Raw genomic sequence first — 12,138 nt, 5'->3', positions numbered from 1 at the left:
CCCCTTCTCACCTATAAAACTAGAACTGAACTGCAGATCAGTTTGTATACATTTATTTAGGATCTTGAAAACAAGTTCCACCAGCAATCTGCCCTGGGTGCCACTTTAAGAACAGATCAGATGATTTGGGATGCTGTACCTCAATGTAGATACTGAAGATGTGGTTAAATATTTTTAATACTGTAAAACATTATTTTAAATGTACACAAACTCGTGTGACCTGGCCCATTGATTCCCTTAGTTATTTACTGTTCTAATCACAGTCATTGCTGAGTGTCAAATTATTTAGACATCCTGTGTGTTAGGTACCCCATAAAGAACTGCTATGGTGCAGACATCAGGATTTCCATCACCTAAACTTTGCCACACTAACGAGGTCATTTAGTAAAAGTTGGAATGTTTGCAGCAGTAAATATTACCTGTCCGCTGGTTACTATGAGTTATAAGACATAGTAGACATGGATAGATCAAGGCCATCTCAAAACAGACTGACCTATTTTATTCTCCATCCTCGTTCTGTAAACACATCATGGCATCCATTTTTGTTAACATTGGCAATGGGCACAATGCAGGAATGTTTGACCCTGTTATCCTCAAAATTAAGCAGTTTCAAGTTTTGACCCTTCTTATTATCTGGGATTTGGCATGAATAAGGTGGAGGAACAGGGAGCAACATTTTTCCATAGGAAAAAAATATGAATTGTAGAGAACTGTTGTTCACATGAAGGTCATTCAGGCTATAATTCCTAGAAAGCAAAGATAATGGCAGATAAGATGGACTTTTGCAGGGTGACTTGAAGGGCAATACAACAACATTGTTATTAAGTAAGAAGGAGGCTTAAACCTCATGTACAGTATATTAGAATCTCAGCTATTACAATTATAATGCCTGGCAGCAATACAGAGCATTTATGTTGCCTCAAACACTACTGTGCAATATGGTGTCCTGAACTTGCACAATGTAGACCTACAGAAGCCCCTTCATTGTATTGTTTGAGGTACTATTTTATATGTGTCTGTAATTTAGACTGAAGTGGTCAATGGCTGCAGTTTTATGGAGCCCACATTTTCTGTTGGTGTTGTTTGAGCAGAAAGGCAGTCTTCATAAACCTGGTAGAAAATCTCAGTTGTTGTTCAAAGGCATAAGCAGTAATGGAGAAGATATACGAGTAGGCCAAGAACAGTCATTGAGCCTTTAAAGAGTAATAGACGAAACATCAGTTTATTTCTTTTTTATTAATCTTTTCAAACCCACAGTGCTGCAGGATTAGCCTTTTTAGCCACAGACCCAACAGCTCTGGCAGCATAACAAGTCCCCCAGTTGTCTCAGCTGTTATATCAGCCTCACATTGGCACCTTCAGTTTCACAGCTCCCCTCTCTCTCTCGCATGACAGAATTATTAACCCTCAGTCGCATATTTCCCTCCATCTGATCACTGCCACATAATTATCAGCCCGGATTGTTATTATCAGAATGAACTGCAGCTCCCTATATCGAAGAGAAACCACATTCACCCACAGCTTTCCTTTTCCATGAACGTAAGTATAATGCCAGTATCTATTCCCATGTATCATTGTTGTAGCTGGTTTACCCCCCCCCCCCATACACACACACAATTGTCAGCATTGGGCGTGATTACTGAACTACAAATTTCAATTTCCTCCTATCCCCTAAATCAGAATTAAATATCATGTCCAACAGCATATCAGTCCAATACAGGATTCCCCCACTCATCAAATTTGGTCCTACAGAACTCTTGCACCTTACTAGAGACTTTCCCATAAAAGGCCCCACAGCACCATGAGGCAAGCAAATCATACTTCCATCAGCATAGCAAATATGGTTGTTAGATGATGGGGGGCAGGGCGTGTCTTGGGCAACCATACTTATCAGCCCAGCACTGCATGGGGAAATGACAGTTGAGAGGAGAAAGATTGTGAATGCAATGGACAGTATTTCCTTGGGGACTAGTAATATTAGGAATGTGCATACTGAGAAATAAACTCAATTCTCCTGGGGACAATGGCCTAAAGCCTTATTTTTTATAAAGGTAGCATTTCTTCTTAAAAAGATTGCTACTGAAAGCAGTATCTGTTTGGAAAGTTGCTTATAGTTTTTTAAATGTATGTATTATTTGTTATGTATATAGTGCTTACACATTTATGCAGGACTTAAAAGACATTATACATCATTGGATCAGTCCCTACCCCAGAAGGTTAAAGTCTATGTCTTTACAGTCTAATTCACACACACACACTATGGGCAATTTTATCAGAATTCATGTATTGTATCACCAATGTATCAATGTTTTTTTTTGGGGGGGGGGGCAACCTGCAGTGTGTGTGTTAATTAACAGGTGTGTGGTGGATCAATTACATTCATCACTTGACTGGGTTCAATAATTCTACCAGCACCCTGTGGAGAATCTTTTGGAGACACCAGCCAGACTACCAAGTGTGCAGCACCCTCTGGCTTTTCAGAGGAGGAAAGGAAGAAAATCTTCAACACGGTTCAAAATTTGTTAACCTCTATTTTGCCAGAAACTAATTTGCTGTAACACTCTGAATTTATTTGTAAGAAGGAATTGAGCCTTAGCTTGTATCCTTCTACCGTAACAGAATATGTGAAGGTTTCCAGGATCCCTAGAGCAATACGTGTACATCTTGAGCCAATACTCAGGTAAAAATAATCAGGGCTTTAGAGGTAAATGGCACCAGATTCCTGACCACTGCAGCTTAGACTTAATGACCTTAACTAAACAGGCACTACAAAGTGAAATACAAGAGACTTCTTAGGAGGTACTGTACATAGACTAAAAACAGAGTTAAAAAGTGTATTTCCTACAGAGGCAGTTGCAGAATTTTTGAATAAAACTAAGATCGATCTTGATAAGCTACAGAAGATCATTTTGTAAAAGAAACTCAAGAAATGTGCAGAATTACCAGCTGGATCAAGTCTACTCATAGGAGAGACAAACCACAAGGTTCGGGTAGCAGGCACCATTACCCACGTGGCCGTCATGGACTTGAGTCTGAGTTACCAGCACAGAGGGAACTCTTCTACTTCTGGATCTGAGGAACGCACCTTGGACTTACTGACAACTTCTCCAAGTCAGGCATCTTTTTCTATCGGATTCAAGCATACACTGAGGAGACAGAGGAGGAGAAAGAAGGAAGGCTCCACAATGTGCAGACAAACTCCCAGGCTCCTCCAAAACACTGATCCAAGAGAGCAGGGATTACCCGTTAAGAATAGGGAGGTACATAACTTCATTAATCTATCCTCAAAAGCCTTATCCCCTTACGAACTAGCTTTGTTAAATAAGGGTTTGGGGTATGTTCCTACTTATAAATGTGATCCTTTTGTGGTACATTGAAATGTTTACATTTTTGAGGTCTTTGAGGCTCAAGTTGTTATACATGGTGTGAGCTTCAAGTAGCGAAACCCAAGGCCCGGCATAGTTTTCAGCACAGAATGGAGAATGACACCGCCTTTAAGTTTAAATGCAGCTTTGCTGACTTTTATTTGTCACACGAAAAAGCACACCGGCACACAGGATTTGAAGCTGCAGGGCGAGCCCTTGCAATTTTTTAATGCAGTGCAGGTGCAACGTTTCGGGGTCACGCCCAGGCCCGGACTGGCAATCTGTGGGTTCTGGCAAATGCCAGAGGGGCTGCTGTATGGTTCCATAGAAAGTTACCATATAGTGGGCTGGTAGGAGGCTGTTTTGGGCTGGTAGGAGGGTGTTTGGGCCTCTGTGTACTTGGAATGGCAGGACCTATTTTGACTCCCAGTCCAGGCCTGGTCACGCCCCTTTGTCAAGCTTGACAAAGGGGCGTGACCCCGAAACGTTGCACCTGCACTGCATTAAAAAATTGCAAGGGCTCGCCCTGCAGCTTCAAATCCTGTGTGCCGGTGTGCTTTTTCGTATCTACTTGAGAGGTTTGCCGATTCCTCCATCACCGGGCACCAGGTACTACTATATTGGACGGGTGTCGTGGGTGTGCGATTTCCTCTACAGCTACCTGAACTTTTATTTGTCACAAACACAAATCTTCAGCCCACTGGCTTCACATAGGGGATAACATTCACTTCACATAAGCATTAACAGTCCCAATTTACACCCTCACTGGTGTTAACTTTAACTCACAGTTTCCTTAGCCCTCACTGGCTTTTGGTGGGCCGCAAATCCCAGAATCCTCTCTGGGCCACAATCGAGACACACTTGTCTCCTGGGAGGGGTTTCTCTTTTCCTCTCCAGTCCTTTAGAGTTCTCTCTCTTAAACTCAGGTCAGCAGGGAATCTCTCCTTCCCAGCTACACACAGGCACCTTCCTTCACTCAAGAAGCTCCTCACGTGGCCCCTCACCCCCCTTTCACGAGATATCCAGGGGAAGAAGCCTTGAGGTGTTGCTCCACACCTCCTTTTAACTACATCAAACCTGTAGCTAATTACTTAGCTGCCTCAAGATTGGCAGCTGCAAAACCCTTACATGGTGCAAGGAATGGAAGCCCACCCTGCTCTCTTCCATCCACTCCAGGGACTATCCAGCTTTTCCTAAGCCAGAATAGAAGTCAACAGCATTACTTGCTGCAGCCACACAGGCTTTGCCCTGGAGTTTACACTTCCCCAGCCTAATGCTGGTAAAATACACACAATATTGGGCCCTTTTGACACAGATATCTTACAATGGATAAAAGTAAGGGACAATGGCCATAAACAAGAAGGAGACTAATTGCATCACGTATAAGCCTTCTCTCAGTAATGCATCTTTAGAAACCTTTTCAAACATGGTATACACTGATATTGAGAAAAATTTGAGTACATGTGTGGTATCAAGGAATAATTTCACGGTTAAAGAAATGACAAAATGACAAGGAGATTAGGTAATGAGTGGTTTTAAAGGAAAAATTCAGTGTGAAAATAAAAACTGTGTAAATAGATAGCCTGTGCAAAATAAAACATTTTTTTTCTAATATAGTTAGTTAGCCATAAATGTAATTTATAAGGGCTGTAGTGACTGGGTGTCTAATATAATAGCCAGAACACAGGTGCTGTGGATCAATTACATTCATCAATTTTATCAGAAACCAGTAGTGTGGGAGGAACGTGGAGGAAACCCACACAGACATTGGGAATTTTCATCATTATGCAAAAAAAAATCACTTATTGGGTGGAGGACCACTTTAAGTTCTCAATATCAACAAGGCCATTTTTTTCTGTATCATCCCTAAGGCTGATGAATCACCAAAGCGCAAATATCATCCCATTATATCAGCTTATTCTACTGTAGCCTCACAAGCCCTTCTCTGTCAACTCTGCTGCAGGATTAATCCAACTAGACTGACCTCCTCCCCTCTCTATTAGCTTCTAGTATTAGAATTAACATTTCCCCATAGTCCTCTATCAAAAAACATCAGTATTTACCCCCACCCCACAGTTATACAGCATAGTGTCCATAGCAACCTCCAACAGGATTAGCTCCACATATGGCTCCTGCAGCTGGATTTCTATCCAGTGCAATGGCTCCACTATTCTACCAGCCCCCACTACTAGTATTAATTCCCACTCCTGTCCATATATTAATCCTCCTGGTGTTGTGCAGTTCATACAAGAGGTACAGAACTGTACTCAGTTATAGCATACAGTATATGTACAAGACATAGTGGTCATTTACATTTAACAGTTGCCCATTTTTTGCAGTTTCCACGCTGCATTTTGCTATTGCTGTTTGGCCACAGGCTCACAGGCAAGGCTAGCCCCTTGAATAGAGTGCTGATTGAATTAAGTGTGCTCTTGCTGCCTTTAGTGCTTTAGCACTTGCACCCCACTTGCCTAAATATGGCAGCTCAGTGATAAAGTGGTTTCTACTGGTGCCCCAAAACAGTGAGACTCATTTGACTTGGGCTATAAGGAGAATAAGCATTGCTGTCTTGCTGAGCTGGGGTTTAGCGTTTGATACTAGCAAAGGTGCTAAATTCTCTCTGTGCTTGCATGCTTTCCTCCCACAATAACATACAAGTAAATTAAGAGATTGCTGATAATATTGCCTGGAGTGTGTGTAAATGTGGTAGGGACTTTGAGCCATGTCAAACAAGGTATTTTCTTTGCCAGCATAGATACACTGATATTTTCTTTGCCAGTGTATCTATGCTGGAGGAGAAAATGCTGATCCAGTTCCTTTTACCTTCAGGGAATTTGGGGTGGAAATGTAAACGTATGCATTTTCGCTCTGAATTCCATCCCTTCTGTGCACTAACAGGCAGATGCTGTGCCTTTCTGTGCACAGTGATTTTGGGGCAGATGGAAGCAGATTGGGTCGGCATAGAAAAGCTTTGTCTGACATGGCTTTTAAGGTGGCCATACTATACACGTGCCGATAAAAGCTGCAGACAGACCGAGTCGGCATCTTATTGGCCCGTGTATGGGGCCCTCCAATGGGCTTCCCTGATCGAAACCTGGATTAAAATTGGCAGTGCTAAAAATCCTGTTGGATCGTGGGCCACATCTGTTCATTGATGCGGTCCCGCAATCCAACCGCCCATACTCTTGGATCAGTCAGATATCGCCCACCTCAATGTGGGCATATCGGGGAGAGATCTGCTCATTTTGGCGAAATTGCCTAAATCGTCTACGTGTGGGGTGACGTCACTGGTTTAAAGGCTGTAAAGGTCCACTCCATATTTAACATTTACTTCCAGAGCAGGATAGCCTATGATTAAGTGTCCTTGAATGACACGAAACGTGTAAGGCCGTTTCATTTTACACATAATGTACAATAAAAACTGTAGTATTATTTAAATTTTGGGCCCCTGGATTTTGCTTTATGGTGTTGCCTGCCTACTATTGAATTTCTGTGACAGAGCAGGATAGCACCTTGCTATGGGGGCCTGTGGAAAGTGTAGCCTAGGGGCCTCACATCTCATTAATCCACCACTGCCTCAACACATTGGTTGTGAGCAGCATAATGTTCCTTAAAGAAATATAATTATTCCTGGAGAAAAATATCAAAGTCTCTTACAGTAACTGAAACTTACTAGTTCGGTGATTTAAACCACATAAAACTCACTAACTGCTGGTGCCATAATTAACCAGGAATTTAAACTGGACTCCCATGAATAAGTGTGACATAGAATTGAAATGTTATTGACTGCACTGACAGGTTATACCCAGACCATTATTGTAATATTCATACTGCAGCATCACAGGAATACATAAATAATACATTAAAACATGAATACAAAGTAAACACTATATTTATACATGTAATTCAATAACATCTTTATTAAAAGGGCAAGTTATCAATCAATCTTCAAGATGATATATGGGGCCATTCCTTGGGATTAAAAAAAAAAGAGGTTTCACTTTAAGGTGAGACGTTGTACAATTTTCTCCCTGAAGCAACCATATCAGATACAATAGGGTAGATTTAAAAAAAGGTTGGATACCTTTAGTGCTTGTGAACCTGAGAATACAGTACACATAGAATAGAAATGTCACAATATAAGGCTGATTAGTAATTAATACAGATAATTACTACATGGCCGCACAGACACCAGTGCAATTAGCATAAGAATTTAATAATCACCCCTGTAGCATCAGCTTATATTACAGGCCAACCTCATTTTCTGCTTGATAATTAGTGACGACCCCTAATCTTAGCTTCTCAACAGCTGCTCAGAGCCCGCTGAGCATGTGAGTGTCACAGACACTTTCCAAGATGGTGACCCCCTGTGACAAGTTTGAAGTCCTGGATCATTGCTGCTATTGACAAGCTGAAACTTTAGGCTGGTGCAATAGGTTCATTATATAAAATATTACATTTTTAGGTTAAGTTCCACACAACTTTCGTGAGCGGGCTGAACTTTTCCATGCACCCATCTAGCCTGCGACCTTACTGTGTCCTGTTCCTCCTCCAGGCTTTCCTTTTTATAGATTTGCACCTGCACTCCCCACTCCTTCTGCGGGGCGGGCACAGGCCTATAAATAGTGTGACTCACTGGGTTTGGGTCAGTTGTGGGTTACAAACTAGCGGGTTAGGGTCAGGTGCGGGCAAGGCTGCCATCAGAAATCATGGGGACCCGCAAAACAAAATTTCCTGGGCCCTCTCACTACCCCTTCCCACCCTACAGTTCAAAGGTCACACAAACACAAGCAATAAAACAGTAAATAAAATCCTTTTGACCAAAGGGTTATTAAGCATGCCACCACGTCAAGGTAGACTACCTACTTTAACCTAAATTGCACTTAGTTTTAGAATTTTTCAACCCCACTCTCACACTTGCACTTACCTGATGCCTTCTTTGCTGCTGCATACATGATTGCTGTCAAAATCTTCCACCCAGTCCCCGGTTAAGGGGCATGCCACCCCCAGCAGTTTGCCACCCTAGGCCCAGGCCTTTGTGGCCTGCCCACAAATCTGGGCCTACCAGGGCAATGGAAGATGAAAATTTGTCTCCTACTGAAAATCTGCATCACTTGTGAGCAGCAAATATCCTAAAAATAACTTTCCCATCTAACTTGTCTAATGTATACACACATTTAGACAGAAAGCTTATGTAAGGTTGGACACGTGCGTACTGACGACATACCCCAGACAACCGGATTAGCTACTGACCACCAATGAAACTTGAGATGGGCCATATTAGATGGGATAAAGGGGGCCCAGCTAATCAGAAAAGTGCAGCAAACATGGAAATGCTCTGGGCCCAGGACAACTCCTCTGATGGCAGCCCTGGGTGTGGGTCGACTTTTTGTCAACCTGCACATCACAGGACCATTCATATAGAAGATGATTTAAAAACAGATAATTTGCAAAATGTGCAACTGCATACAAATTTGTGGCAATGATTTAGAATTCTTAGTCCAGCATCTACTGGCTGAAAAGCAGACTTTAGCTACAGTATGCTCTTCAGTTCACTAACAAGAATACCTGGAGAAGTAGATGCCTCAATAACGCATATATGCTTTGTTAATAATAAATATCTTATTAAAAACAAAAAACTCTTTTCTTTATTCAAATGTACTTTTGGTAGCCTGGGGGAAATTCTACACACCCTTCTTTTTGGCTGACCCATATATTGCCCTACTTTTAAGTGTTCTATTCCTGCATGCAGGAGATATGCTGTCTGCTTCTGAATAGCAAGTAATTCCTCTGTGTGCTTGAAGAGGGACTGAAGCTTCAAAGGAGAACACAGAGGGAAAGATGGAGACTAACTGGTTTAAGCTAGTATAATGCCTAATACTGCTATCCAGTAGAAACCAGCAGTGGTCAAAACACTCCTCCACTCTGTCAGAGGGCAGCAATGGTCAAATACCCCATGTGCCATTAGCCTTGAAGGAGAAGAGAACAATAACAATACCATAATCACCCACATGTAATAAAGGGCACAACGTTTGCCCAGGTGTAGTAACCCATGGCATCAATTGAGATGTTTACTTTTGGACAGGTGACCAATAAATACTACCTGCTGATTGGTTGTTATTAGTGATTAACCTTTTTATTACATAATATGCAGTATGTCATCAATAATAAAGCCTCCTTATTGTTCCCCAAACAGTGTTTAGCACTTGTATATCCCAATAAATACTACCTGCTGATTGGTTGTTATTAGTGATTAACCTTTTTATTACATAATATGCAGTATGTCATCAATAATAAAGCCTCCTTATTGTTCCCCAAACAGTGTTTAGCACTTGTATATCCTCACAGTTAAAACTGTGAGGAATACAGGGCTGCACTGGTATAATATCGGGCCACACTGCAAAATCATTTTAGTCTCCCCTATACTTTGGGAATAAATTATTTTTATAAAAATTTAGTGAAACTATTTATCAATAAGTACCCTATTGCCCCCGCCCCCCATCTCCTGGCTCCCCAGCAGTCACAGAGTTTGATTCCTCTATCACTATGCCTAAATGGGGGCACTTCTTCTGGTGTTGGCACAACAGCCCCCTGCCGTGAGAATGATTTCTACTGTATATGAGTTGTAGGCATCTGTTTACTAGACCTGGAAAATAGAAAATGCAGGGATGCTGGCAATAAAAAGCAATTCAACTAGTAACCACAAGGTATTAGAAATCTTAAAATGTTGGTAATGTTAGATAGTTAGGTAAAATGTACTGGTGTCTAATAAATTACCCTCCGTATCTTTAGACTCTCTCTTTTAAAAATATACACATGAAACTTGTTGCAGTGACTTCCTACATCCCTGCATCTTCATAGCATGGTAGGGTTGCCACCTGGCCGGTATTTTACTGGCCTACCCGGTGAAAATGGTGGTTGATCCCAATGTTATTAATTGGGAAAAAAGCTAAATATATAGGAAGGCCGATATTTTTCCACAGAAAAGGTGGCAACCCTACAGCATGATGGCTTGGTGTGAGTCCATACAGGGTCGGATTGAGGCGATAGAACAGTCTCATGGGCCCCGCAGACCCAAACCCACTCCTGCCACATGACCTCCCAGGTCCTGATCGCTGTCACAAAAAATGAAACCAAGGTACACAGTGGAGGCAGGTCTGGACTGCTCAGAATGAATTTATATTTATAGTACATATATTCCTTAAAGGGATACTGTCATGGGAAAAAAAATTTTTTTTCAAAATGAATCAGTTAATAGTGCTGCTCCAGTAGAATTCTGCACTGAAATCCATTTCTCAAAAGAGCAAACAGATTTTTTTATATTCAATTTTGAAATCTGACATGGGGCTAGACATATTGTCAATTTCCAAGCTGCCCCAAGTCATTATTTTACCTGTTTAGAAGCAGTTAGCAGATCCTCATAATAAGCTTGAAGTTTTGGGCAGTGCAAACTTCAAATTCTACTGTGCCTTCACCATAGGTCCACATTCATTCCTCACTCATAAAGCATCTTAATAGACAACTAGATTACAAGGCATATTTACAATTGCACAAGGGCAAAAACGAACAAGAATGCAATATTGAGTGCCTGTTGCAACCATTCACAAAGGTAGTGGCTCCCATGCAACTTGCTTCTAAAAAACTGCAGCAGTGCACATGTGCCCGCTGAGCCTGCTCTGGGGAATTATGTGAATACATTGACCCAAGGAACCCTGGAATTACCACCAGCTAAGGAAATCATTGAAAATTCCTCTTCTTAACCTGAAAAGGGCCTTTTCTAAATTTAGTGGTAGTACTCAAAAAATTAGATAAAAATATTACCTAAGCTGCTGCACTGGTTACCTAAGTGGCAGTACATTATAAATTCTGTATGTCTAATTGTTTGACCTCAGTGACAGGCCCATGGTATAAGTTACAGAACTGAGCATTTGTTTTTAAAGGAGAACTATAAGTTCTTAATGAAAGTTACATTTATGTTCTAAGTGACCCACCAAATAATCGTATTAAATTGGCATTTACATAGGAGAATTTTTCATGAAAATGATACATTTAAGTGAAACAGTGTTTAAAGGTGCTGCCTAATATATTGGCGCTCTAAAAATACATGTAAATAATTATTAATAATAATAATAGGGGACTGTTTTCATCAATATATTTTCAGAGACCTGCAATACTCAGGGGCATAGTTTCCATGGGCATCCGCATAACATTTTCCAGGGGGGTGCCAAGTTATCAAGCAAAAACAGGCTGTTTTCTTAAGTCTAAACCTGTATATAATAAAAGGTGCCAAGTTTGCATGAAATCAATAAATCAATTGGCAAAGCTCATCACGTTGCTCTCAACTTAACATAATTATATAACTATATAACAGTCTGTATGAGTCAGCGCTAAAAGCTAGGAGAAATAATAATGCAGCATAAAGAGAATCTAAGTGTAGCGGGTTGTTGGTAGTGGTAGTTCCACACTCTCCCAAAATAATTATATAACTATGTTATAAACTGTTTAAGTAGTGTGTATAAATCATGAAAATCTGCCACAAGCAGCACTGCATATTATCTCCAGATTAGCCAATATAATCACTAAATAAAAAAATAAATAAAGGCGTGCCACTATAATTGCTACAGAAAATGGCTGTGTATGTTAACCCAAGACATGGCAGCAGGGTTGCCACCTTTTTGCCCCGCGGAAACCGGGCAGGGGACGGGGCTGTGACGCGGCAGGGGCAGGACAGTGATGAGGCAGGGCTGTGACACCAGGGGTGGGGCTATGATGC

The 12,138-nt window shown here is 41.3% G+C and overlaps 1 protein-coding gene across 1 annotated transcript in view; it reads right to left on the bottom strand.

The window, feature by feature from the left end:
- Positions 1-8,320, bottom strand: part of il6.L (interleukin 6 L homeolog) — a 51,671-nt gene extending 43,351 nt beyond the window's left edge. Inside the window, exon 1 of the mRNA XM_041565607.1 lies at positions 8,293-8,320. Within this exon, the coding sequence (XP_041421541.1) occupies positions 8,293-8,320 (28 nt within the window). The remainder of the gene's footprint in view (positions 1-8,292) is intronic.
- Between the last annotated feature and the right edge of the window lie 3,818 nt (positions 8,321-12,138).

Source organism: Xenopus laevis, chromosome 6L, assembly GCF_017654675.1.
Source record: "Xenopus laevis strain J_2021 chromosome 6L, Xenopus_laevis_v10.1, whole genome shotgun sequence".
Taxonomy (NCBI): domain Eukaryota; kingdom Metazoa; phylum Chordata; class Amphibia; order Anura; family Pipidae; genus Xenopus; species Xenopus laevis.
Note: the sequence above shows the minus strand (reverse complement) of the source record. Positions and strands in the feature narration are given on the sequence as shown.